We start from the raw sequence: 27118 nt of genomic DNA on the forward strand, positions 1-27118 counted from the left end.
TTCTGGGATATAAGCCCAGTAGTGACACTGCCGGATCAAAGGGCATACACAGTTTGATAACTTTTTGAGCATCGTTTCAAATCGCAATCCAGAATGGCTGGATGTATTCACAATTCCACCAATAATGTATCTCAATGGATAGGACTGAAAAAGTCAATCTGTCATAGTCATTTTGAGTTTGAGTTTTTTTTTTTAACTTAATTGGGCTGGTCCTCAGGCACCAAACCACCCATTGGGCTGCAACTGGCCCCCTGCTTAAAGGGTTCCAGTGAATCACAGAATCTGCAAACTGAATAGACCCCAAGGTCATTCAGCTTGCCTGTTACTTGAACAGGAGCCCCCTGTCTCTTTTCCATCCCCCATGGTCTTTTAGCCCCTACTTGGGAACCTCCAAGGAGAGACCCCCAGGGGTGGTCCATTCTATTTGTTACCAATTTTCTCTTGACATCAAGCCTTGGTCTCTGCACCTTTTCACTATGATTCTTAGTGGCACTATCTAGAACCAAGCAGAAAGAGGTCTGGATTTGGAGCCCTCCTTTCAAATCTCGGCTCTGCGTTTACTTGTTCACTTTCCTGAGGTTCAGATTCCCCATCTCCAAAAAGCAGATTTTAATCAGATGAGCTCTAAGATTTCTTAGCGTTTGGTCCTAAATCGAATTCCTTCTCCCACATAACAGTGCTTCAAATACTTGAGGACATCCATGGTGCTCCCCCGGCCTCGGCCTCAATTTCCTTTTCTCCGCTCTAGACATGCCGACGATTTCCTGGAAGCATTTCTCCTATTTTAGGGAGCACCCTGGTCACCAGCTTCTGGAAGGACCTGAGATTTTGTAAGCATCCTCCCCAAAACGTGAAGGCCAGAAGCAGCCGCAACGTGCCAGACATGTTCCCAGAAGAACAGTACATAAAGGGATGGTCACTTCCCGTGCCCCACCTCTGCTTCCACCAATTCAGCCCAAGACTGTATCGGCTTTTAGGTTGTATTATCACATTGTTAACGCGTGTTGAGTTTGCAGTTTGCTTACAAAACTCTGGTCATTTTATTTTCTTTAAAGATCAACTTATTTTATCTAGACCACACCAATCAAAGCCTTGGTAGGTGCTATTATTAGTCCGTCTTTATGTTATTCTTGCCAAGCAGTGGGGTTAAATGATTGTCCGGGATCACACTGCTGGTAAGTAGCAAGTGTCTGAGGCTGGATTTCAACCTATATCCTCCTGACTACAGAGTTGATGCTGTATCCACTGAGCCACCTAGGTGCCCCTCACCCCACTTTATGGATGAAGTAACCGAGGCAGACAGGTTAAGTGGCCCTCCATCTACTGTACCCCTTGGGTCTTTTTTTTTTTTTTAAACAAGACCTTCCCTCCCCATCTTGTATTTGTATAATTGACTCGTTGAGCTATGGCTCAACTTTACCTGTTTGCCCGTTAAACTCCATCTTATCAAATGCAACCTACCATGCTAGCCTGTTAAGGTCCTTTTAGAGCCCGGCTCTGCCAGCCAACATGTGGGCTACCCTCTCCAGTTTCATAGAATTTACAAATGTGGTAAACATGCCATCTGTGCCCATATCCGAGCCACAGAGTAAAGCAAGGTCCCCAAAAGGTCAAGGGTTAGAGCAGGAGGCACAATCTAGTGGCCAGATTTGTAATCAGGAAAACCTAGGTTAAATCTGGCCCCAGATGCTCTACGTATGAGTCTAAGCGAATTGGTGTCAGCTTTCTGAGCCTCAGTTTTTCCATCCGTAAAACGGGGATAATAATGCCTGGGAATGTTGTGAGACTCAAATGAGAGCATGTAAATAAGGCAATTTGCAAACTTGAAGGTGCTGTATAAATGTCAGTTATTTTTAATATATCAAGGAAAGAGAGCCCTAGGCCATACCACTAGAGGGTTTTCTCCAAGTTGAACAAAGCCTTGGCGCTAAAACAAACACAATCAGCGGCCCGGGAATCTGGGACCCGAAGAAGCTTAGTTTATATCCACGATGATGCTTCTGATAACATTGATTGAAATAGACGATAATATTGATCATCAGAATAACTCTTACTGAAAATCAGATGCGGATGGAATTAAGAATGGAGATTCGCAGGTCTGCCTCCCCAGAAGCCTCTGCCCTTTACCACAATCCTTCCTCCCAGACGATGCTAAAAACGGTGCCTTCCTTGGGGTTTTTTTGCCCTCTGTAAAACGCTTATCACAAATTGAATCTGCCAATATGTTAAAGAAACCAAGTGCCGTGTCCCTTCTTCCCCACGGGAGGGTGAGAAGACTTAGCCAAAGCCCACGGCTGTACCATCCATGCCTGCTGGTCCTGCCCTGGCCCAACACTGTGTGTATGAGACTGTGGCTATCTTTGTCTGCTCACAGTGTGCATGCCTGGGTGTGTCTGTGTGTGTGTGAACCTCTGTAGATGGATGGAGGGATGTGTGTGTCTGTGTGTGTGTGTGTGTGTGCGTGTGTGTGTGTGTGTGTGTGTGTCTTAAGTACTTCCCTCCTCCCATCCAAAAAACCAAAACAAAACAGATCAACCAACAACACCATCTGTGGATCTGGTTCTCTCTGTCTCCATTGAGTTTTCACCCATTCTTTCTCTCCCTGGAAAAGCTCCTGACCTGCCTGCTTAGAAACAGCAACCAGAATTAGCCACAGTTTAATCATCCTCAGTCTCAGAGACCCCTATCCGATTGCCCCTCTAAGACATATCTGGGGGAAGAGAAAACAAACGAACAAAAAACAATCTCTTTGAAAAATCTAGTATATAAATAGTCAGAAAGCCAGATGTTGGGTCTGGAATCCGACTCGCAGCTCCAACGCCACCCCTCCCCCCACCCCACTCCCCCCCAAGTCCTTCCAGCCTCCCCCCTGAAAAATGAAATACACGGACATTCCTTCTCTGATAGCTATCCATTTCTGGTGCTCAGAAATCCCCCCAAGAAGTTCTCCTGGCCCAGAACCATGCGCACACTGCCCTCCCCCTTCCCAGAACACACACACACACACACACACACACACACACTCACACACACACACACACTCACATACACTCACACAAAACCACCACCAAGCTGATGGCTGAGGTATGGCATGGTGATGTGGGGCCTGGAACATCTAAGTTCTAGAGTGGCAGGTTTCAGATCTGAGTCCCAGATACCCCAAGAGCTGGCCTCTTGAGGGGAGAAAGTATGGCTCTCAAACAGAAAGTTCTGGACAAGGTATAGAAGTGGATTTTCCTGACCTGGGTCTTGAAGGTCCAGGTTCTAGGCCTGGTATTGCGTGGCCTGACCCACCTGAAGTGGGAGGATTAACCTCTTCAGTGGGGCTCACTTTGTCCACAGCCTGCTGCTGCTCTGTAGCTTGAGGTGGCTCGAGGGCTTTCCTGGAGAGGAAGGAGGCGGGGAAGAAGGAGGCGCTGGTTCTAGGTCACAGGTTCGTGTCCCGAGTCATTAAGGAACCCTGGCTGCAGGGCTCGGAGAACCAACGGGGTTGGAAAAACTCCACTTCTAAGGCGACCCCAGCCCCAACCTCCACAGAGCCGGCACCGAGCAGGCACTTGAGAAGTGCGCGCCGCCTTGCATCGTTGATTGGCTCCCAACTCTGACCCTCCAGTCTCAGAAGAGGCAGGGCACCCGCAATGGCGCCACCTTCCAATGGAGGGGTTGAGGGAGCCCCCGAGGGTTCTCTGCCCTGGCTGAGGGCTCCAGGAGCGGGGGTGCAGGGCAGCAGTATCAACATTACTGTCAATACCTGGTCAATAGGCACGTTCAGATTCTTGCTGAAGTTTGGTTTTTCAAGTGGCTAGAAAAGGTCTTTCCCCTTTCACCACTTTAAAAGGGGCAGGAAACAGCAAAAGGTTCTAGGTTCTTAGCTCTTGTCTCTTCATATGAGGTATTGGGGTCCCCCCAACTTCCGTGGAGTCCCCTGGGTTGGGGTTAAGAATTCTCAATGGAGAGCGGTCCTTAACCTCCACCCAGCCCCCATCCCAGCCCCATCCCTTAGGTAGAGTCCAGTTCAAAGACACCTTCACCAGTGGGTGTGGTGAAGAAACAGGGGGGTGTTGGGGCATGGTTCCCCCCCACTTCCTCTCCATCCTTCTGGTCCCTGGGCCCCTCGCCCTTGAGCTTCAAGCTGCGTTCGAAGTCCAGAAGCTGTCCCATGAAGTTGAAGTTGGGAGAGATGTTGGATTTCTGCCGCTTTACCAGATCGTACGCGTCGTTGAGCGAGAGGTGAAGCTTCTGCATCAGGTAAGCCACGGTGACGGTGACGGAACGGCTGATGCCGGCCAGGCAGTGGACCAACACCCCACAGTTCTGGGACACAGCTTCATCTGAGGGAGGTGTTAAATGACAGAGAGAGAGAGAGAGAGACGGAAAGACAGAGAGACAGAGAGACAGCGAGAAACAGACAGAGAGAGTGAGAGAGCGAGAGCGCGAGATGGAGAGAGACGGAGAGATGGAGAGACAGAGAGAGAGAAAGAGAGAGAAAGAGAGGGAGGGAGAGGGAGAGATTCAACAAGTTAGTTCAGTGGTCCTTAAAGTGTAGTCCCAAGAATTGTTGGGGTCTCTGAAAGCCTTTCAGAGGGTCTATAAATTCAAAATCCTTTTTTATTTCTAATATAGTAAATCGCTATAAAGATAACCCATGTGAACAAAAACTCTTTGAAGTGATCTTCGATAGTTTTTTGACAACATGAAGATACTGAGAACAAAGGTTTGAAAAGTTAGTTTAGACAAGACGTATCTCTCCCTTCATCCTATCCCCCACAATACTAAGCTTAGCTGCTGCAGTGTCAACATTAACCCCACCCCAGCCCCACCCTGGGAAGATTGAATTGTCTTCTCCTGGGAAAGTCAATTCCCCAGCTCGCAAACTCAAAGTGGGCCCGTTTTGGACATCCAGTGTCAATGATGAGGGATTTAGAATGGGCGGCCTCCTTTTATCTTTCTAAATGCTCTCCAGATGACTGTTAAGGAGTATATCTTCTTATTTCAGCACATTCATGTGGGGCCTTCTCTCCACAAATACAGATTGCAATCCTTTCAGTTGCTGCAAGTCAAGTGAGGGTAGGACTTGTATTCAAAGCTCTGCTATCTCTGTGACTCTGGGCAAGGCCTCTCAGTTCTGCCCCTACAAAAGGAGGGGGTTGAAGAAGATGACCTCTAAGATCCCTTCTGTCTCTAGATCTGGGATCCTCCCCCTCCCTGGGCCTCAGTTTCCTCCTTTGTAAAACGAGGAGATGGAACTTTGACCTTGGAGGTCTTTTCTAGCTTTGGCCCCAGGCTCTTCTTTTTCTTCATCATCTTTTCATTCGTTATTCCCCACTGCTGCCTTCAACATCCCACTCCCTCCGCTCCAGCCACGGCGGGTTCCTTCTCTACTGGCGCTTTCTCACCCTCATACCTCATCTGGAATGTTTCGCTTCCGTTCCCCTGCTTAACTGAAATCCTGCCTGTCCTTTAAGGCCCAGTTGGAACCTCCTGTTCTCTAAGCCCACCCCAAGCCGGCATTCTTCCCTCTCCCACGAGCCTTAACATTGTATTACTTTCTCATCATTTTGTGGATGTGAGTTTTAGAGGAAACAAAAAAGGGAGGGATTGATGAGAAAAGGAGAAGTCCTAGGAGGGAGAGCAACGAATATAGAAACTGAGGCACAGGCACGCATGAGTGTGGGCCAGCGAGGTTGGCGCAACGGCCCCATACGCCACTGTTCCCTACTCTCTGCTCACCTAAGCGTGTGGGTAGACAGAAGATATTGAGGGGAGACAGAATAATGTGTGTCTGATGCGTGTGCACGCTCACGTGCACTTGCGCACGGTGTGAAGATGGGTATCTCTAGCGACAACTCACCAATAAAGTCAATGGCCTCTGGGAAAAACTGGGAGAGGTTCTGGCTCCAGTGGTCAGAGATGGGGATCTGCTTGTAATGGATGTCGCCGTCCTTTTCAAAGAGATTGGGCAGGTTGGGGGTGACGTTGAGGATGTAGCGGATGCCCAGCTTGGCCAGCATGTCCATGTTGGCTGAATCCTGAGCGCTACCCAGGTACAGGTTGGGGAGAATTTGAACAGGTAAGGAGGGGGGGTGTCCCGGCGGTGGCGGGCTCCCACCCTCTGACTCCAGACTGTAGCTCAGCGTGTCTCGGTCTGGGTCTGATTCAGCATCTGAGCAGTCTGAGCTGAGGCACAGGCCTCCCAGGCCCACCACGGGTGCTGGCACAGGCACTAGTGAGTTACTGGCACAGGGGGCGTCGAGCTTGGTTTTGCAGAGGTGTGGCCACTCAGCTTGGAATTTGCTAAAGCCACCTGTCGGAGGGAGAAAGGGGAAAAGTCACGTGAAGAAAACGGACTGGCGACAGCTCGATGGAGACACACGGGGCTAGAACAGTACGGCGAGGACTCAACGTGGCGGAAGCAACAAGCGCTAAGGATGCTGTGGCCCAGAACCTAAACCCACAGACGCTGAAACGATTTCAAGGTCTTCCTGTGAGTAGAAAACCCTTACTTAGGAGGGACTGAGAACAGAGAAGATATGACGTGGTTCTTAGAGGTTTTCTTTCTCTCAGTTCTGCATCACATTGTTCACTCCATTTATCCTCAGCAAATACGGTGTTCCAATATCTCATTTATACTATTGTTCTATAAGCGTGTGCCATTTTTATGGGAAGAGCCATGCTGATTAGATATGATGTTAAGGACTCTAGAATTCAATAAGTCGTTCCTGGGGTGGGAAGAGCCTAAACAGCAAAGCCCCATGAGCATCCGCCCCGTAGCCATTGTAGGCACAGCGCCTAAGAGAACCCGACCGGTCTCGAGACCGGGCAAATTCCATCCTCTTAAGAGAAAGGAAACGTCAGGGACTGAGTGGTGTGGGAGCTTCCCTCACGGGTCATCTATTTTCTTCTGCCATCTCTAACTTGGGGTCAAACCAGTACCCCCTCTGCAGCTCTTCCCTGTCTGACCTCACTTGGTCTCAATCATACCACACAAGCTTTTAGGACTTCAAAGGCTCGGTGCTCCACGATCAATATGCTGACAGATATACCCATATGGAAAGCTCTATTTCCAAGCCAATGGTTATTTCTTGAGTTTGGAGTCTCTGTCCTCATTAGGGGCTGTTATATAGGAGGCAGACGGAGAAAGCACGTACTAAGTGCTCGCTACGTGCCAGGGACAGTGAATGGACCGAACAAATGTGGGCAATGAAAGGATGAAAGGCAGGCTGGCTGAGTGGTTAAAGAGCTGACCTTGGAGCCAGGGACACCCGAGTTCAAGGCCTCTCTCTGACATGTATGGGCCAAATGACCTTGGCTTAGTTACTTAATATCTCACTCCATGTTCTGGGACCATACATTGCAGAATAGCGGCTCGTCTGCTTTGGTGAATTTCCTCACCATTAGCTCCCTACGTCAGTGAAATCACAGGAATAAGATCAAGCACTATGAATCATTTCACTGCATTCAACAAGCACAGGCCTTATAAGAGAACAGCTCTGATGAGGACGGCTGTCATCAGTCAAATGAAAGAAATTATTAGCTCGAGATCAGCTTTGACTGTGTGATGTCTGAATTCAGGATACAGTTAAATGCCTGGGATCTTCGGTCTGATTTGACAAAGACTTTTAAGTACCTACTATGGGCCAGCAATACAAATACAAAAATCAGATCATCTCTTCCCTTAAGGAAATACGACAGTATACAGATAAATACCAATTATCTAGAAAGTCATTTTTAAAAGGACAAAATAATCACTGGGACGTGAAGGGACGACAGGAGGGATCCTATGTCGGAAGTGCAATCTGGACTCTGAAGGGAACCGGGCCTTCCAAAAAGTGGAAGCGGAGGCAGCTCAGTCCAGACAGGAGAGACCGGCCATGCCCCTGAGGGGAGGTGGGAGATGGAATGTCCCAAACAGGCAACAACCGGCTGGAACGGACCGTGTGCAAGGCCCATTTAGAACAAGACCGGGAAGGCAGGCAGGAAGGGGGAAAGGGGAACTTTAAATGCCAAATTGAGGAATTTGTAATTGTTTCTAGAGGCGATAGAAAGTCAGAGATTTGGGGGTAGGGGCCTGGCATGGTCAGATCTATTCCAGGAATATCAATTTGGCAACAGCGTGGAGGACAGGCTGCGGAGGGGACGGTAGGGGAGCGTGGGAGTCACGGAGGGGCCAACGCGACAGTCCGGGTGAGGGTAGGGACTGAGAGTCCAGGGCATTTCCAAATGGACGCTCATGGGAGCAACCCAAACTCAACGTGTCTCATGAACGACTTGTTATCTTTTCTTCCCCACAGTCTTCTTTTGAACCTCCCAGTATCTGTCAAAGACACTCCCATCTTCTGGGTTATCTGGGCTAATGACCTCTGTAATCTTTGACCCTTTCTTCTTCCTCACTTCTTCCCCGTCGCCCAATCAGGTGCCAAGTCTGCGATTTCTAATTTCACAATGTCTGGCATATCTAGTCCCCTTGCCATTCTTCTGCTCAGGCTGTCTCTCCTACTCTCACGGAATCTTACCGGGTCTCTCGGAATCCCTTAGATACCAAGAGCACAGACCCCAGCCCAGATCCTTAGGCTATTCCTCCAGGGAGCACCTTTGGAGCTGATAGTGAGTTTTTAATGACTATTCTTTGAGTCCGTTCACACGGCCAGATTAGAGTCGGCACGTGCTCGGGCCTGTGCTGTGTAGCATCTTTATCTGTGACTTTTATAAAGGGATACTAATAATAATGCTGCACTCTTCTCCTCCAGGGTCATCAAAGTTCTGGGGCAAGAAAAAGATCGAGAGGACTGGCACGGGGATGACCCGAGGTGCAGGGGGTGACCTCGGTCTTTCTAAATTAAGGTCATTCCCAGGTCTCAGTTCGTCTGAGGCCACACCCATTTAATGACTAAGGACCAGGTAAGGATTGAAACAAAAAATGGCCTAGTGTACCACCACCAAAAACTATCAATCTGGGAGGGGAAGGACTATCACCATCATCACTAATAATAATAATTATTATTATTATTATAATTAGGATTTATACAGAACTTTAAGGGCTGCAAAGTACTTGACAAACATTATATCATTTGCTACAACAATCCTGGGAGGGAGGTGCTATTATTACCCCTATTTTACAGATCAGGAAACTGAGACAAGCAGACGTTAAGGAACTTGATCAGGCACAGCTAGGTGATACAGCAGAGTGCTGGGTTTTGGCAGAAAGACCTGAATTCAAATCTAGCCTCAGACACAGTGTGATGCTAGCCAATTCACTTGATTTGCCTCAATTTCCTTGACTGTAAAATTGGAATAACAATAGCACTTACCTTCCAAGAAGAGCAAATGAGATACTATTCAGTGTCTGGCATATCTTAGGTACTTAATAAATGTTCATTTCCTTCCCTTTCAGATTCACATAGCTAAAAAGAGTCTGGGGCTACATTTGAACTCAGGCCTTCCTGACTTCAGGTCTAGCACTCTATCTACCTCACCACCTAACAGTCTAGTTATCTGGCTGCCTCCAGCTAAATATACTTATCAAATTTTTAGATAACCTTAGATAACAGAGTCAGGGTGGGTCATATTCATGAGAATGAAACTTGATCAGGTGACTCCCCTGAAACCTTCCTAAATCCAATATCAGAGCTTTGGGTTTTGATATCCATTCCTCTGAAAAAAGCTCCCCAGAAACCAAGGATATGAAGCACGGGAGCCCAAAGCTAATGAATGAGGTTTTAGGTCTCTTTAAGAACCAGTGTCCGAGGCCGTGTCCTCACCAGCGGGCAGACTCCCTTTGGAGTCTGGGACTCAGTTCCGGCACTGTATTTTTGGGAGGATCTTGCTATGCTCGCTTCCAAATCCAAAGCTCTCTTCACTCCCTTGCCTAGAACGTCCTACATTCAAGTGCCAGCGACCCTTCGTTCTTCCTTTTCTGTCTAGGACAATGGGGATTTTCACAATGTGCCTAATTACAGGCCCCCCTCACCTGATGCAAACCCGACACAGTAAGCTCTGATTTACTGGGTCCCGAATGCCCGCAATCAAATAGATTGTGTAAATAAGTGCCATTTCTTTTTTTCCTTTTCTTTTTTCTAATCCTGAGCAGTAATCACCGACATTAAAAAAAGGGGCCCAGAGGCCAAGCCGGGTCTGAGTCATCAAGGAACGATTCCGTCCTGTCTAGTAGAACGGTGTTAAGTATATGGGACCAATTCCTCAGTTTTTGAAAACTGGCCAAGGAGGAGAGATCCTTTCTTCTACATGTATCATTCCTTTACTCAGTCTGGCACCCTGTCAGGGAGACATGCCTGGGTTCAAATCCTGATTGACCTTGGGACAACATCTAATCTTTCTGGCCTTAGGTTATTCATTCACAAAATAAGGAGGCTGGATAAAGTGACCTCTAAGTGACCTTCCAGCTCAAAGTGCTCCTACCCCAAACTCTTGAACGATTCCTTCTTCCCTAATATGGTAGCTAGCTGGCTCGGCAATGGGGAGAGCACTGGGCCTGGAGAAGATTCATTTTCCTGAGTTCGAATCTGGCCTCAGACTCTTACTAGCTGTGAGACCCTGGGCAAATCATTCTATCCTGTTGGCCTCGGTTTTCTCATCTGTAAAATGAGCTGGAGAAGGAAATAGCAAGCCACTTAGTATCTTTGCCAAGGAAACCCCAAATGGGGTCCCCCAAAAGTCAGACGTGATTGAAAAACAACTGAACGACAGTGAATTTTCTAATATATAAAGTCCAAACCCTTTCATCTGGCATTCAAAGTTGGTCTGGCCTTACCTTTTTCACCTTTTCGGACTCTACTTCCTGGACAACCTAGGTTCAAGTCCCATCTGATTTGAGATCTCCCCCCTCTCCCCCAAGACGCCCTGTGCTCTCTCACCTCAGTGTCTTCCCTACACACTATGTACTTGGCCTGCAATGTCCTCCACTTCTCTCATCCTCTTTTCAGTTCAAACATGGCACGAGCCAACTCAAATAGCCAGGGCAGAGATCGTTTCCTCTCGCTCTGGATCTTCAGAACCTTGCATATAGCAAGCATTTCATAAATGCTTCTAGGATTCGATTCCTCCCAGCCCAAAATGATCACTCTCCCCCTTGCTCCCCCCAGTCCCATGGAACGTTTTGGGCTCTCCCTCTCTTATTCATTTACGCATAATGGTTTAGTCCCGGTATCTGCACATATCCCATTACTAGACTGGAAGTTCCATGAGGTCAGCAACTGTTTCTTATTAAGAATTTTCTTATCTAACTCCCCCAGCCTTGGACACAGAGTTCAGCACATTACACACTCAAACGGGCAGATAGAGCAGGCAATAACCATAATGAATTTTAGTGTCAGTTAATGAAAAGAGATGCTACAAAGAAGATAGAGATGGGAAGTTATAACAATATGTATACATAGTAAGACTGTTCTTGGGGGTCAAGGGGCTAGAATTGCAGCTCTTGAGCTTGAAAACCTTACTAAATACCGCTGGAACACCATTAACCATTTGAATGTTTAGAACAAAAAAGTTCCTAAACTTTTCTATTTCTTGCTCTTTCAATAGAGGGAAATCCTTAAGTTTCTTTTTTGGAAAATGGGGCGCATCTTATTTTATAGAGAAAAAAAAATTCTATTTTATACGTGTGCACGGCAAGGGGTGGAGTTGGGGGGAGATACAGCATTACCTCGTGGCCCCCTAGAATATTGTTAATAAGGAGTTTTAAAGAAATGTTGCATTTTCACAGTTCCATACATATTGTTGTTGAGTAGTTTTTTGGTCGTGTCTATTATGTGCAAGTATGTGTGTGTGTGTATATATATAAAATGTCTGTTACCAATTATTGGTAAACACATATATTGTTGTGATTGTTCCGTTGCGTTCAACTTTCTGTGACCCCATTTGGGCAAAGATACTGGAGTGGTGTGCTGCTTCCTTCTCCAGCTCATTTTACAAATGAGGAAACTGAAGCAAATGGGGAAGTGACTTGCCTAAGGTCACAAAGCTATTGTGGGAAGTCTTCCCGACTCCGCCCTTGATACTCTATCCACTGTGCCACCTAGCCGTTCATATAATGTTATTCACACTTATATGATACATAAATTATAGTATTTTATATATCTATATTCTGCCGTCAAGCAACCTTGTTTTAGGGAGAGGAGACAGAACTTAGCTGCTAAACATTAGATTTGTAGCTCTAGGCTGGCTCTGTGTTATGCTTCACCATTGTTCAGTCTCAGTCTGATGCTCTGGAGTAGCCCGGCTTCTTGGGGAAGACCCAAGTATAAGCTGACTCCTCGTTGCTTCTCCGGGCACATTAGCTACTCAGGCCACTCGGAATTAAGAACAGCTTGAAGGACCATGAGACCACACGGCGATGCCGCCGTCTCTCCATACACTGCCTGGACAATAACCCTCAAGACCAGCTGACTTGATTTCCGTATTGCCGCGTTATTAGTCGGCGTCGACTCTCCCTCCATACACTTGTCTCTAACTCAACTGTGTGCAAAGTTGTTAAAGGTTATCTTTGTCGCTCGGCTCCAACTGGGTACCCTTGCCTCTGCACGCATGGCTGCCATGGGTATATCACCCCTTGGTTATTGCCTCATTGGATTGGATGAAATGACACGGACGGCCTAGCGGACGGGGCGCCGGGCTCAAGTCAGGAAGGGCAAGGCTGAAACCTTGCTGCATATGCTCACTAGTCGGGTGAATGGGCGCGTCTTCATCTGCAAGATGAAGGGGTTGGACTCAATGACCTCTAAGGACTCTCTTAGCACTATGATCCGATTGATAGGTCAGGTCCTACCCTGACGTATGCCATCGGGATATCCCATCAGTGGGAACACTTTACTCTTTCCTCACTCACGCCCGATGGACACGAATACACTGTGTGTGAAAATCCGGATCTCCAAATCAGAAATTAGGGGGTGATGACTCAATTTATACAAGGATTCTTTACTTTGTGGAAAGGCCTATAAGAGGATGCCTTTAAGTTACCAGCAACTCCCTTGCATTTGAACCATAATTTGATTTTTTAAAAATCTGATTTAAGCAGAGGACAGCTGATTTCAATTTCTCATGGAAAACCTCCCCTTAGGCCATAGGAGGGGCAAGTCTGGGCAAAGCAGGCCCGAGCAGGGTACAGCCCTGAAAAAACATAATTAGGGAGATAAGATCTGGCAAGCTGGATGGGGTAGAAAGGAGAAGAAGGTTTGCCCGGGAGTTTGCCCTGTGACCCTGTAAGGGAGGCAGGGCAGGGGGTCTATGCTCTCCTGGCAGAGGCAGAAGCTGGCTCTCGCTCACTCAGTCAGTCAGTGATGGAGCTGGGCCTCCCTCACGGACGGGCACTTAATCCCTGCTCCCGAGGCCCCACAGCCTCTCCTCTCTCCTCTCCCCTCCCCCCTCCTCCCAGGCTCCCCGGTCTCTCAGGCGGGCACCTACCTTGCAGGTAGTAGGCGGGATGGCCTTCCTCTTGCAGCTTCTGGAGCAGGGTGGCGAGCACCGACTGAGCCGCCTCCCCTTCCTCCTCCTCCACACACCGCCCTTCATCGTACAGGAGGATGGGCAGAGGGGTGAGTGGCTGGTGCTGCTGGTGCTGCTGCAGGGGACCGGGGAGCAGGGAGCACACAGATAAGTTCCCCTTCCTCAGCCTTCGGAGCAGCAGGGCTGGGAGGGCGACGCTGAGAGCCCCCTGGACGTGTCCCGATTCATAGAGTTCCCTGCTCCGGCAGTCCAGGAGGAGCAGCTGGGGCTGGGGGGTGGCCAGCTCTCTGCTCAGCCACAGGGGTGATCTTCCGAGCCCCTCCATGGAGAAAGATGACTAGCGAGCTGCCCCGGATCTCTTCAGAGGGGCCCACGATGGATATGTACATGACCCGGTGGCCAGGGCCGGTTCCTTCACTTTCTCCTCAGGTCGCTGGCTCTCTCGTCTCTGGGTGTCTCTGTCTGTCTTTCAAGCAAGAAAGAAGAGATGGGGAGGATGCGGCCTAGGCGCCATCTTTACTTCTCCCTCAGCTCCCTCTCAGAAGAGCCCGGGGAGTCAGTCAGGGCAGGGACGCTTGAAAGTGTGTGTATGGGCGTGGGGGGGTGGGGTGGAAAGGGGGCCCCCCGAGAAAGCGATGCCAACTTTTTCCTTATTGTAAAGAGACAGAGAGAAAACTGAGAGTGGTGAAAGGCCGCTGCCCAGAGTCGCGCTGGGCCTCCCCCAGGAAACCCGAGGGCTGGCCTTCGCTCCTGGCGGGTCTGGCTAAGGCCAAGGTTCCCTTCCCCACACCGTAGCTTTAGGAATGAAGCCGGTAGCCCCCCAAGAATATGGAAAAAGCACCAGGGCTCCACACTCCAGTCACACCTCCTCGCTCCCTAACTTCCCACCTCCGCTTCACGTGGCCACAGAGGCTCGGAGGGGAGAGGTCGTCGCCCTGAACCGCGAGTCCGCTTCTCCAGTGGTGAGAGACCAGCTTGCGGGCCCCTTCGCCGAGGTCCGGAGAGGAGGGCCACTACCCTGTGATTCCCTGTAAGGCAAAGAAGGTTCTTTTCGGAGCGGGGAAGGCTAACGGTCCAGGTCAGAAGAGCGGACCCCACGGCCCCTTAGCCCGGCGGGATCTTATGGAGCAGAGAAGGGAAAGACTGTTTTCTCTTAGGGGAGGGAATGGGATCCTTTGACCTCAAGGTCTTCAGTCAATGTGATTGGACAATTAGTTTTCAGGGGGCTGAGGTCTTTTCATGTGTTAGGTAAAGTTTTCTTCCAGAGAAGAGTAAAAGTGAGGAAACTGAGTCCAAGGCCCATGGGAGCCGGTGTCCTGAGAATCTGGAGCTCTGAGAGGTGGGAGCTGAAGAGAGGGGGGTTGTTCTTCCAGCTGTGCTACAGATGGAACTGAGGGAAGGGAGAGGCAGGAAGATGTGAGCTGGCTAAGGGGCAGGGTTTCCTTCTTCCCCCTAGCTTCTGCGCTGGGAATCGTTTCCCGAGGCGTTTAGGGAGCTCCAGGGGATCCCAAACCGCTGACAAATGCAGGGCAGAATCCGAGGGGAGAGGGGACTAGTGGAGGGGCCCGTGGGGCTGTAGGACTCTTCCCAGAAAAGCTGACCCAGGAAGGGAGATCCTTGGGTCGCCCAACGTAGTGACCCGGGGGAGGCTGGGGGCAGCGGTCCCGACTGGGCCTGGTGTTGATACCTGTAGAGTTGGAGAAAACGCGGCAGATCCTCGAAGAGCAGCAGTAGGTGAGCCTGGGGGCACGGCCCGAGTCTCTGGAATTTCCCACTTGGCTGGGAAAGGGGGATGGGGAGGAAAAAAAGAGGAAAGAGCGTTGGCCCATGTACGTGTGCGTGTGGAAGTTGGTCTTGTCTGAAACGTGGGGACAGATGCCCGTGTACACGTGTGTACACGCGTGTTGTACGCGTGCACGTGGCCCTCTCGCAGTATGGGCACGGATGCATTGGCGTGTGCTTGTGTGTATTTGTCTTAGAATATTACATCTGTCTTTCTGTGTGAGTGAGTGTGTATGAGTGTACGTGTGCACGTTTGTGTGTCTGAGTGTGTACTTGTGTGTGTGTGTGTGTGTGTGTGTGTGTGTGTGTCTACGGGCCTCCGTTTCCTGGCACTCTTCCACTCCACTTCCATCTTGGAAACTATTTCCTTTGGACACTGGGGTAATTTTAGGGGGTGAGGAGGGGGGATGGGTAAGGACAGAGGAAGGAAAGTAGTAGGACAGTCCTTTCCTGTCCAAAGGAGTGTGGAAGTGGGGAGTGAGGAAGGAGGAGGTGGCCAGCCAAAGGCCGCCGCTTACACGAAGGCAGGAGCCGGGAAGGGTTCCCCACATGGACGCTGCCCCCTCGGACCCTGCCCCAGCATGAAAATCCCCTTATCTCAGTTACCTGATAGCGGAGAACTTTGCTTTGTGCCCAGTAGAGTGTGAGAGAAGAGACAAACACCAAGCCAGAAAGGGGGGGGGGGGGGAAGGGACAGAGATAGAGACCAAGAGACAAGTGGAGGAGACATGGTGAAGGCCGGAGGCTTTGGGCCCTCCTTCCTCAGGGTCCCTCTCTCCTAGGCACTTCAGAAGACCCCCCCCCCCCCACTCCTGCCTAACTCCCCAGCACCACTCCCCTCTCCTAAGCCAGTGGGATAGAAGCAATTGCTTAAGATGCTTCGGTCTGGTGCATTAAACCGGACCCTGGCTGGGAAAGTCAAGAGCCTAAGGGCCTTGGGCGGGTGCACCTCCTCCCTCTCTCCCTTCGAGGATCCAGATTCGGAGGACTGAATCTGGCAGAAACCTCCTCCCCCCATTTTATAGATGGGAAAACTGAGACCCAGAGACATCTTACACAAGGGCCCCGAGTGAGTCTGTGGAGATGTGGCGACAGAACATCGATTTGTTAGAGCTAGAAGGGCTTTAGGGCTCCCTCGATGCCCCCTCCCCATTTTCTTCAGAGGGGGAAGCTGAGGCCCGGAGATGGCAAAGGCCCGATGCTCCCCCTGCAAATGGATGTGTGTGGGGGGGCTTTGGGGAGTCGGGGGCAGCGCCGGCGGGAGAGCTCCGAGGCGGGCTGACGCGTTAGGGTCGGAGGGGCGTGTGTGAGTGCTGGCAGGCTGCTCGGAAGCCTGGGGAAGGGATGGGAAATAGTAGCTCGCGAGGGTGAATGTGGGGATTGTGGGGCGAGGGCGCGGAAGGCTCCGCATGGGAGCTTGTGGGGCGTGAGCGGGGGCCACAGCGGCGTGGACGTGGCTGGTGCGCGGGGGACCCGGCCGCGAGTGTGTGTGTACGTTCGCTGACGGTGTGTGTCGGGGTGGGATGCGCCGGGAAGGCTGCGGGCGGCGGCGCTGGGCTCGCGTCTGAGTGTGACAGTTGGGCCGGGGGGGTGTGTGCCAAGGGTGTGCGTTGGTGTGTGTGAGTGCGGTGCGTGCGTGTGTGCGATGTTGGGCTGTGCGGTGTGTACGTTTGGGGGTGTCGGGATATGTCGGGGAGTGGGTGTTGGGGATGAGGTTCCCGCGAGTGGCGGTTATGCAAGCAGCTCCCCGTGCCTCCCGCAGCCCAGCCGCCGCCGCCGCCGCCGCCGCTGCCGCCCGCCAGCCCCGCCCGCTCTCCTCTGGGTTCCCCGGCTGTGCGGGAGGGGAGGGGGTGGGGGGGCGCGAGGGACTCCCGGCCGGCCGCTGCTCGCCCCGGTCCCACGGCCCCGATCCGGGGCCGCCGGGGAGGGGGCGCCTCTGCGGAGAGGGCCGGGAAGGGAAGGGAAGGGAAGGGGGAGGGGAGGGGTCGGTCCGGCGCGCGCTCACCTTAGTGTATCGGTGCAGAGCCGCGCTCAGCCGCCGCCGCCGCCGCAGCAGCAGCAGCCGGGGGGAAGTTTCCGAAACCGGGGGGCGGGGGGTGGCGGTGGCGCGGTAGTGCCGCGCTCGGCCGCCGCGGCTGACAGCCGGGCCGCCACTGCGGGCAGGAGCGGAGCTCCGGAGCTACGGGCGGCGAGCGGCCTCGCGCGCAGCCAAAGGGAACAGGCGGGGGCAAGTGGGCGAGCAAGCCGGCGCTGCCGCCGCCGCCGCCGCCTCTCCCGGCTCGGGCTCGGCTCGGGCTCGGCTCCGGCTCCTCCTCCGCACCTCGGGGAGCAGCGTCCCGCACCGCTGCCGCGGGCACCCGGGCGCCGGGAGGCGAGCCTCGTCACCGGCTCTCTCGCGCTTCTCCCGGCTCTCCGCTCTGGCGCTCACCCGAACCGACCGTCTCGCGTTCCTCTCGCTGTCTAGCTCCGCTCTGTCCCTCTTTTCCCCCTTCGTGCTCCCACCCCCGTCTCTCCCTCGGTCTCCCCTTTCACTCTCCCTTTCTGTCTCTTTCTGTTTCGCGTCTCTCTCCCATCTCGGACTTCCTCCGTGTTCGTGTGTCCTCCCTGTCTCTCACTCTTCCCTCTGCCTCTGTGTCCCTTCTCTCTCCCTCTCCTCTCTGCTCTCTCCCTCTCTCCCCGTTTCGCTCTCTCCGCTCTCCCCTCCCTCTCCTCTCTCCCTCCCTCCCTCCCTCCCCCTTCTCTCTCCTCCTTTCTTCCCCCCTCCCGCCACTTGCTACTGCCACCGCCCCCTCTCGGGCGGGGGGGGTGGGGGGGGAGAAACCTGAGCGAACACTTTGAATCCAGTGGAGGTTTCTAGCCTTTACCCAATCCTGTCCCCCACCCCAGCTCCACGTGGGCACTGCCTCCAGCACCCGGGCCGTGCCTCGGAGACTTCGGACTCTTTGGGATCTGCTGAGGGGCAGCCTGGTTCCCAATGGGGGGGGGCTGCTCCCACCCTCGCGATCCCAGAGCTAAAGTAGGGGAGGGTCCCACGCTCCCTTCTCGTGGCCCCGGGGCTAAAGTAGGGGAGGGGCCCCCCGGGGCCCCGGGGCTAAAGTGCTTTTGCGAGCGTGGGTTGGGGGACTGGCACAGTTTGTTTTCTAGTCCCCCTGTGTGATCAGTGCACGGTGAGAATGCGCCATCCCCATTTCCTCCTCCTCACCCTCCTGGGCACGCAGGGCACAGAGCCTGGGCACGCAGGGCACAGAGAGCCGGGGCACGCAGGGCACAGAGAGCCGGGGCACGCAGGGCACAGAGAGCCGGAGCCCGCTTGGCTCTAGGGCTCGGGCCGAGGCCGGGGTTCGGGTTTAGGCTGGGGCTGTGCTCGGGGCTAGCTCGGGAACTAGGAACAGGGTAGAAGTGACCTTGGTCTCAGCAGCGCCGCTCTTCCAAGGAAGCCTTGCGGTCACGGCCCCTCCTCCTAATGCCTTCCATCTGCACAGCCCACTCAGGGCTCAGCTGGGACCCCACACCCGAGCGGCCAGTCGGCCGCTAACCCGGAGCTAACGCCCCCTCCCCCCGCGGGCCCCGGGAGGCAGCCCGGCTGAGTCTGGGACAAGGAAAGCTCGGGGTCGGGGAAGCCCCGCGGGCTCCCAGCTCTGCTGCAGCCGGGAGGGGCTCCCTCGGTAACTGCCGAGGACCCCGCGGAGTGCCGGCCGAGCTCCCAGCGCCCCTCGGGGCCGGGATCCCCTCCCTCAGGCTGGCGGGGCGCGTGCTCCGGAGGGCCGCCCGCCCTCCCTCCCTCCTTCCCTCCCGGCCGCCCGCCCGCCCGCGCGCCCGAAGATGCTTTCGCAGTTGAGCATCAGAGCTGACCCCAGAGCTGGGACCTCGCCGTTGCTAGGACAGGCTGAGCGAGGGAAGGGGAGAAGGTGACCAGCGGCAGCCTTTTTGCTGTGACTAACCCCCTGAGTCATCATTGTTCAGACATGCACAAGTGTGGAGAGGCGATTTCCCGGCCACTGTCCCAGGTCCCAAGGGCCTTGTCTGTCATTTGCTTTCAGGGCCGGGCTTTCATACACAGGGAGCCCTCTCTGCAGCAGGATTTGGAGCTGGGGGGGGGGGGAGGCCCCTGCCTGTCCCCAGCCTGCTGGCCGATCTACCAGACTGGGACTTAGGAAGTGGGTTTCCTAAGGAGAGCTGCTTTTAGCTCCATGGGTGGCTTTTGGTAAGAAAGTTGGGGACTCAGTTTCTCCATCTATAAAATGGGGTGATGTGTTATTTGGTCCCAGAAAGCCCCGCCAGCTTGTCAGCCCTTTCTGAGTCCCGACTAGAACATCCCTGTATGCTCTTGTGTCTTCCCCTTTCCTGCCCTCCCTCCCGTGGAGGCTGGCTCCCACCTCCTGATTTTACTTCTTCGCCCCTTTGGGATGTGTGTCCCCCAGTTTCCTGACGGTCAGTTCCGAGGCTTCTTGGGCTCCGAGTCCAGACCCCACCTCCTCTCAGGCTTCTTTCTGCTCTTGTTTCCGGCCCAGGGCCCTCCCCCCCTTCTCCAGGCCTCACTGTCTGCACCCATGGGCCATTCTGCCCGGCACTAGACCTTTAGGAGTGCCTTTTAAAGATTGGCTGTAGGGGTTTGGTTCGTTTGAAGCTTGCCTCTAGCTAGACTGGGGGCCTACTGGAGACTTCTCACTTCTGCGCTGCCCCGGAGGCCGCGGCCAGACACTCACCTTGACTCCGGGGCAATGGAATTGGCACAGGGGGCTTGGTGACAGGGAGGTGCCCAGCCCCCCCTCCAGCAGCAATGAAGTTCCCTGGCTAGCAGCTGGTGACTCAGGCCTGAGGAAAGGGAGGGAGGAGTGTGTGTGTGTGTGTGTGTGTTGTGTGTGTGTGTGTGTGTGTGTGTCTCTGTGTGTGGTATATGTGTGTGTGTGTGTGTGTGTCTCTCTCTCTGTGGTGTTTCTGTGTGTGGTGTTTGTATGTGTGTGTGTGTGTCTCTCTGTGTGTGGTATATGTGTGTGTGTGTGTCTCTCTCTCTCTGTGGTGTTTCTGTGTGTGGTGTTTGTATGTGTGTGTGTGTGTGTATGTCTCTGTGTGTGGTATATGTGTGTGTGTGTCTCTCTGTGGTGTTTCTGTGTGTGGTGTTTGTATGTGTGTTGTGTGTGTGTCTCTGTGTGTGGTATATGTGTGTGTGTGTGTCTCTCTCTGTGGTGTTTCTGTGTGTGGTGTTTGTATGTGTGTGTGTGTGTGTGTGTGTCTGTGTGTGGTATATGTGTGTGTGTGTCTGTGGTGTTTCTGTGTGTGGTGTTTGTATGTGTGTGTGTGTGTGTCTCTGTGTGTGGTATATGTGTGTGTGTGTGTGTCTCTCTGTGTGGTGTTTCTGTGTGTGGTGTTTGTATGTGTGTGTGGTGTGTTTCTGTGTGTGGTATGTGTGTGTGTATGTGTGTGTGTCTCTCTCTCTGTGTGGTGTTTCTGTGTGTGTGGTGTTTGTATGTATGTGTGTGTGTGTGTGGTGTGTTTCTGTGTGTGTGTGTATATGGCTCTGTGGTGTTTCTGTGTGTGCGATGTTTGTATGTGTCTCTGTATGTGTGTGTGGTATGTCTCTGTGTGGTGTTTGTGTGTGTGTGTGTGTGTGTGTGTGGTGTTTCTGTGGTGTGTGTGGATGTCTGCGCCTGTGTACGTGGGTCCACATGCGTGTGCCCGCGTCTGTGTGCTGTACGTATGTCCATGTGCATGCTACGTGTTTGCATGTGTGTATTCAGTGGGATGGGGGGGAACTTCCTTGAGCTGCCTTTCATTAAATAGCACAAGCCTTCCCCCACGCCACCGTGCCAATCCTCCTTCCATCTCTTCAGTCTCCCTGGTAACATGAGGGACCACTATCATTGAAAACACACACACACAGACACACACCACAGACATGCACAGACACACGCTGCGTGTGCTCACACACACACATACACACACACACACACACACACACCCGAACCACCGCAAAGGCATCCGGTCCAAATACCACCGTGGGATCCTTAAAGGAACCGGGCCTGCCCAACTTCCTCTCCTCTTTCCCCTACTTGTTCCCCTAATGGGTTTTTCTTGGAAGGCAGGTCTTGGCCTGGCTGGGCCGGGGTGTTAGAACACGCACTGAGACGGGAGGTGCTTTGCAAAGGTGGTCCGGACAGCCCGCTACCTGCCAGCGGGATAGTCTGGAGTGGCCTTTTCCCTCTTCTCCTTGTTTTCTTTTTTCCTAACCGAGATGAGTTGGGACTCACTTCCGGAGACCTTTGCGGGCCCTTTGGAGAAGCCCATTAGCACAGTCTAAGCGGCAGCCTCTGGGGAGAATGGCCACACGCAGCTGCCTTTTGGTTCTTGTTCATGTGTTCCAGTCATGTGGCCGGGGGGAGTTCAGAGAAGCTTCACCCTGGCCCGGGGGGGGGACAATCAAGTTCACCGGCCTTCACTCTGGCTGCCGGGGATCCGGGGAGCAGATACTTTCCTCACATGCTGCTGGCTAGCCGTTGAGCTGACCAGCCCCGGTGAGTGGTCTTGGAAGCACCCGTGTCCCTCCGTGGCCGTTTCCCTTTCTCTCCCCTTGGCCCCCAGGAAGGAAGGGGAAAAGCAGGAGGTAGAGGCCCACGATTGGGCAGAATCCTCCGGCCTCTCCCCCGGGGCCAGGACGTCATCCTGGGATCTCTGCTGGGACAGGGGAGAGTCCAGAGATTTCGACATTCCCGAAATTACAAGGACCCACCCTGTCCAAGGCAGGAGGTCGGAGGGCCGGGAGGCAGCCTCTGATTCCGTGATGGGAGAGGCCCTGGGAAGGCCTCTCCCCGGCCCGACTCGGTCTCACTCTCAGTCTCATTTCCTAAAAGGGCCCCCATTTGAGATCGATTTCTTTGGCTTAAGACTGATCCCTGCTACCCAGGAAAAGGGAAAAGCACTGAGCTCTCCTCAGCCACGAATCCCTCAGTGGGATGAACGTATAAATCACAGGACGGCTCGCTGAAAGAGGATAGGGCACAGGAGGACAAGGGAAGTCGGGGGAGGGTCGGGTCTGGGTCCGCGAGGCTTTGGGTGAGGAGCTTTGAGGAAAGAGCACCTAGAAAGGGAATATGGGATGGGGGCGAATCAACAGCCATCTGAAAATCAGATTCGGAGAACATTAGGGCTGAAAAATGCCTTCGAGTTGGCTAATTAAGTCATAGAATCACAAAATGTTCCGCTTGGAAGGGAATTTCAAGACTGTCTAGTCTAAGCCTATTTTACAGATTGGGAAACCGAGGACCAGAGAATGGTATTGAAGCATTGGGACTAAACTTCAGGTCTCTTGGCTCCTAATATAGCGCTTTTCCCCTAAGAACCTACTCTCCTAGATCTCAAGCTGAAATAGGTCCCTTAAGGGCCATCTAGTCCAACTAGAAGAGGAAACTGAGTCTCAGAGAAGGAACACGGTCACTCAGATAATAAGTGGCAGAGGCGGGAGTTGAGTTGTGGTCCTCTTACTATAAATCCTATTCTTCCCCTACAATTAGAATTTTCCCAGGGGCATTGATAGGGGCATGGGGAAAAAGGCTGGCTAAATGCCCCAGTGGGATGGTGGTAGTCCCTCTGGTCTAAGCACTTTTTCCAGCCAAATTGTGAGTCTTTTTTTTTCCTTAAAAGCATTTCATATGCAGCCAAATACCCTCCTGTCACCAACCTTCTGCCAACTTCTGAAGCTTAAAACATCAAGCCATCCTTCACCCGAAAGGGAGGTTGCTTCTGGAACCTCATTCCCTTAGGATAATGCCTCCTATGAGAAATGTTTGCTATCAATTTGTTCACCGCTCCCACCGTCTGGGCCTCCGAACACATGCTCACAGCCAGACGCGGCCCGTCAGGACGAGTAGAGCTGGGGAAGAGGGGATCCCTCCCTCCCCCCACCCAGAGGTGTCCGCCCCTCCCTCCCTCCCCTGGCCCGCATAGCTCCCTTGCAGACATGGTGCCTCACTTCTGTCCACGTGGACTTTCTCCGGTTCCTAGACGCTGCCGACTCACAAAGGCCGAAGGGGGCCGCCCGCTCGTGTGACAACCGCGCCCCCCGTCCCTGGCATCAAAGCCTTCTCTACTTTCACATTTTAGCACAACCACATAGGCTTCAGAAACAGTTTCATGGACACTCAGGACCCATTTGGAAATGAATTTAATGGGTTCCACCAGCGTTCTAGACTCATCTCGGAAAGGTTCGGGAGGCCGTTTCCACCGGCCATGTCGCATCCCACCACCTTGCCAAGTCCCAACTGGACATTGGCTTCCTAACCGAAGCGACCGGCTCCCCAGAGGAGACACACCCGGAACATTGTTAACAAAACGTTCCCGTGAGACAATTTGATCGTGGGGGGTTTTCGGAGGCCACACCAGCAAGTACATGGTACTCAAGGAGTTGGAAACAGACCACGCTGGAGGTCTGAGCTTCAATAATATCCTTAAACAAAACAAAGTAAAAACCCTTCAGCCTGGCTGCATCACCTCCCCCTCCTGCTAGGGCCCTCTCGCTGTCTCTCCCTCTCCCACCCTGTCCCTCTCTCTGCCCCCCTCCATCTTTCTCTCCCCTTTCTCTTTCCTCCTCTGTCTTTCTCTGGATATACATTACAAATGATATAATCCTTTTAGAGAGAGAGAGAGAGAGAGAGAGAGAGAGAGAGAGAGAGAGAGAGAGAGAGATCCATCCAGGGCCCACTGGCTGAACAAGCAAAGGCTAGCTGGGGAAGGGGAGAAGGATGAGAGTGAGAGTATCATTTCAGGGCCTGGTAAAGCAAAGGCTTGGCTTCATAGTCCAGCTGGCTGATCAATCTTTCAAAGGCCTCAGCCCCCACTTAAGAGAAGGAGAAGAAAGGATAAACAGATGACTTCATGGCTTGGCTAAGATGCTGATCCTCCATTAGCCTCCTGGCTTTGGGATATGTTCATTCCCGGCTGTCCCATGGTCTTCTCTTGCTCTCTGTGTGTCTTAGTCCAAAGCTCAAAAAGGAATTTGTGTGACCCAGAGAGAAGGGGGAGACACAAAGGAACAATTCACTTTAATGAAGACTTAATTCCAGCAGCCACTGTGCTGGATGCTAGGGGGTAGGAAGATGAGGAAAAAACCCTTCCCCTAAGGAGTTTATTCCTCCTCCCATGATGCTTCCTTATTTCTTTTGAGGGTACCACCATCTCCCGCCATCCTCACTCTGCCATCTTCCCTCCCCCCCAGCCAATCAGTCACCCAGTCTCCTTGATTTCCCCTCCCTGACATCTCTCCCATCCTTACCCTTCTCTGTCCTCACATACCCAGCACCCTCATTTATAGAGGCTTTAGAGCCTCTGGCTGGACTGCTCAACAGCTTCCGACTCAGTCTGCCTGTTTTAGCCTCCTCTTCTCTCCCATCTGTCCTCTAGCCATCCACCTAAGTGATTTTCCTGAAGCTCAGGTCTGTTTAGTAAACTTCAATAGCTCCCTATTCTAGTTTCAACAAACTCCTCTTTGACTTTGAAAGCCCTTCAAAACCTGGCTGCAGCTCATCTTGCTACCTTCTTCTCTATTCCTTCCCTTTAGGCACTCTTTGGCCTGCCTAACTGGGCTCACTGTTCCTTCTTTCCTCTCTGGGATTGCATCTTCCCCCCAGCTACCTCTGTCTCTTACAATCCCTAGTTTCCTTGAAGGCTCAGTTCCATCTCCTCTAAAGGTCTTTCATGATATTTCTAGTTTCTAGTGTCTCATCCTCCCCCCCCCCCAAAAAAAAAAAAAACCCTTTGCTTTTATTTTGTCTTGTACGGAATATGGGGCAGGTAGGAGGTGCAGTGGATAGAGCACCAGTTCTGGAGTCAGGAGGACCCTAGTTCCAATTTGATTTCAGACACTTACTGGACCCTGGACAGGTCACTTAACCTGTTTGCCTCAATTTCCTCATCTGTAAAATGAGTCAGAGAAGGAAATGGCAAACTATTCCGGTATCTTTGTCAAGAAAACCCCAAAAGGGGTCACGGAGAGTCAGATGAGACTGAATAACAATGGAACAACTCTTGGAGGGCAGGCAAGACCTTTTACAGTTTTGTGTCCATCTCCTTCACACGTAGCCCAGAGCCTGCTCCAATATTCCAGTGGGCCTTGATCTTCAAGGATTTGGGCATTTTTTTCCAAAGTAGCCTATCCTGTGGGACTTTTGTCCATGGCTCCCCATAGGGGGTCCAGCCAACACGTTTGAGGCCTTCTTCCATTTCTTTTCTCTTCGAGAGTGGAGCCTTTGGATTGTCTACCTGTCTTCCTCTGCCCTTATCATGGGGTCAGTCTATCTTTTTCATACATTTTCCCTGAAAACATATTTTACTTTTATTAATGTTCAAGGCTCCTCATTGGTGTCACGTTGCACCATTTGCTTGCTCAGACCATTTGCCTCTCTCTTGTCCTCTTGTAATTCATGCACACAACTCCAGAAGAATCCCGGTTAAAAAATATGGACCTTTGTTTCTGTGAGAATTTTAGAGACATTAAAGGAGGTTTGCCATCTCCCGAAAGCAATCGAGCCCACTCTCCTCTTGCTTAATTTTAGGCCCAACTTGTTCACTTTTACTGAATATCCTAGAGACTTATACAGGTTCTCTGTCCAACTGTTTGTCATAATCTGGAATTCGACAGTTTTCATCCACTTGATCTTTCCTATGTAGATGGTCGGGTCAAATTCTTGTGAGTGCTGACAGATCTCTTCCCGGGTACTCAACAATGTTTTAGGGCTAGATATGATACCACAACGTGTCCCACTTGTTGATCAAGATTGGTAGTGAGAAAATCAAGTCTTTACTCAGTCATTCCACACAATGCCTCCTCTCCATCTTGCCTTACTCTATCTAATGTTCTCAGCTCAAGTCATACCTCTTTCAGGATACCTTCCTCACCTATTCCAGTACCAAGGATCTGCAGCTATGCGGCTCAGTGGACAGCGCACTGGGCCTGAAGTTAAGAAAAAACCTGAGTTCAAATCTGGCCTCAGATAAATGAGCCAGAGCAAATCACTTAACTTCCGTCTGCCTCAGTTTCCTCCCCATAGGTTGAGGGTGATAGCAACGCCTACCTTCTAGAGAATATTGTGGGGCTCGAGTGAGATGATGTTTGTGAAGCATTTAGCACAGTGCTCAGCACATCATAGGGGCTATATAAATGTTAGTTATTATTATTTGTCCTCCCTAGGTCTCCCCTGGTCTTATTATATGGGCAGCTCATGTTCTACTTTGCATATCCTCCTTTCTAGGCTTCATTAGCTTCTCTTGCACATGGGGTAGAATGTACAGGATAACCTTCTAAATTTAAATGAAAAGATTCCAAGATTTTAGTATTTATCCGGCTAGACTGGAGGTTCTTTCAGGGCAGAATACCTTCTTTCTTTGGTCTCTCCCTTAGTGCCTTGCCATAGAGAAGAGATCTCTGGGAAGAACCCAGAAACTCAGAGTTGAAAGGTCATCTATAAAGGAGCAGATGTTTTCTCTCTTCATCCCTGTGAAATAGAAGATTTCACCTGTGCATGAAGCTCTTCAGAGGCTAGTGACCTTTCTACCCCTGAGGTAGTCTATACCATCTTGGGACAACCAATTATTTGGAAGCTTTTCCTTTACTCAGTCTCCCTGTGACTTCCCCCATTGTCCTGTGAGATCAAGACAACCCTGTTAAAGGGAGCTCTTGGGTCTCCTGGAGTCTTTTCTTCTCTAGGCTGAAGAGTCCTTGTTCCTTCACCTTTTTCCTCTGGAGACACTCCAGGGTAATAGCATCCTCTTAAAAGGGGGTGCTCCTAACTGGAGACCGGACTCCAGCTGAGAGCCAATGAAAGCAGAGGACATCATTCGTCCCGGACACCGAGAGTCACAACTTGGAGGCAGAAGACTCGAGTTGCAC

General features: G+C 51.9%; 1 protein-coding gene across 2 annotated transcripts; it reads right to left on the reverse strand.

Annotated features, from left to right (window-relative positions):
• Nucleotides 1-3046: 3046 nt before the first annotated feature.
• Nucleotides 3047-15500, reverse strand: DUSP9 (dual specificity phosphatase 9). 2 transcript variants are annotated; one of them, XM_051967833.1, is made up of 4 exons: nt 14347-15500; nt 13417-13920; nt 5852-6304; nt 3047-4331 (listed from the first exon to the last, which is right to left on the reverse strand). In XM_051967833.1, the coding sequence occupies exons 2-4, from the start codon at nt 13781-13783 to the stop codon at nt 4000-4002; spliced, it is 1152 nt and encodes a 383-aa protein (XP_051823793.1). In that variant the 5' UTR covers nt 13784-13920; nt 14347-15500; the 3' UTR covers nt 3047-3999. The 2 variants fall into 2 exon arrangements, with proteins under 2 accessions (XP_051823793.1, XP_051823794.1); XM_051967834.1 differs by lacking the exon at nt 14347-15500 and having other exon boundaries at nt 13417-14303.
• Between the last annotated feature and the right edge of the window lie 11618 nt (nt 15501-27118).

This window comes from Antechinus flavipes, chromosome X (assembly GCF_016432865.1).
Source record: "Antechinus flavipes isolate AdamAnt ecotype Samford, QLD, Australia chromosome X, AdamAnt_v2, whole genome shotgun sequence".
Lineage (NCBI taxonomy): Eukaryota > Metazoa > Chordata > Mammalia > Dasyuromorphia > Dasyuridae > Antechinus > Antechinus flavipes.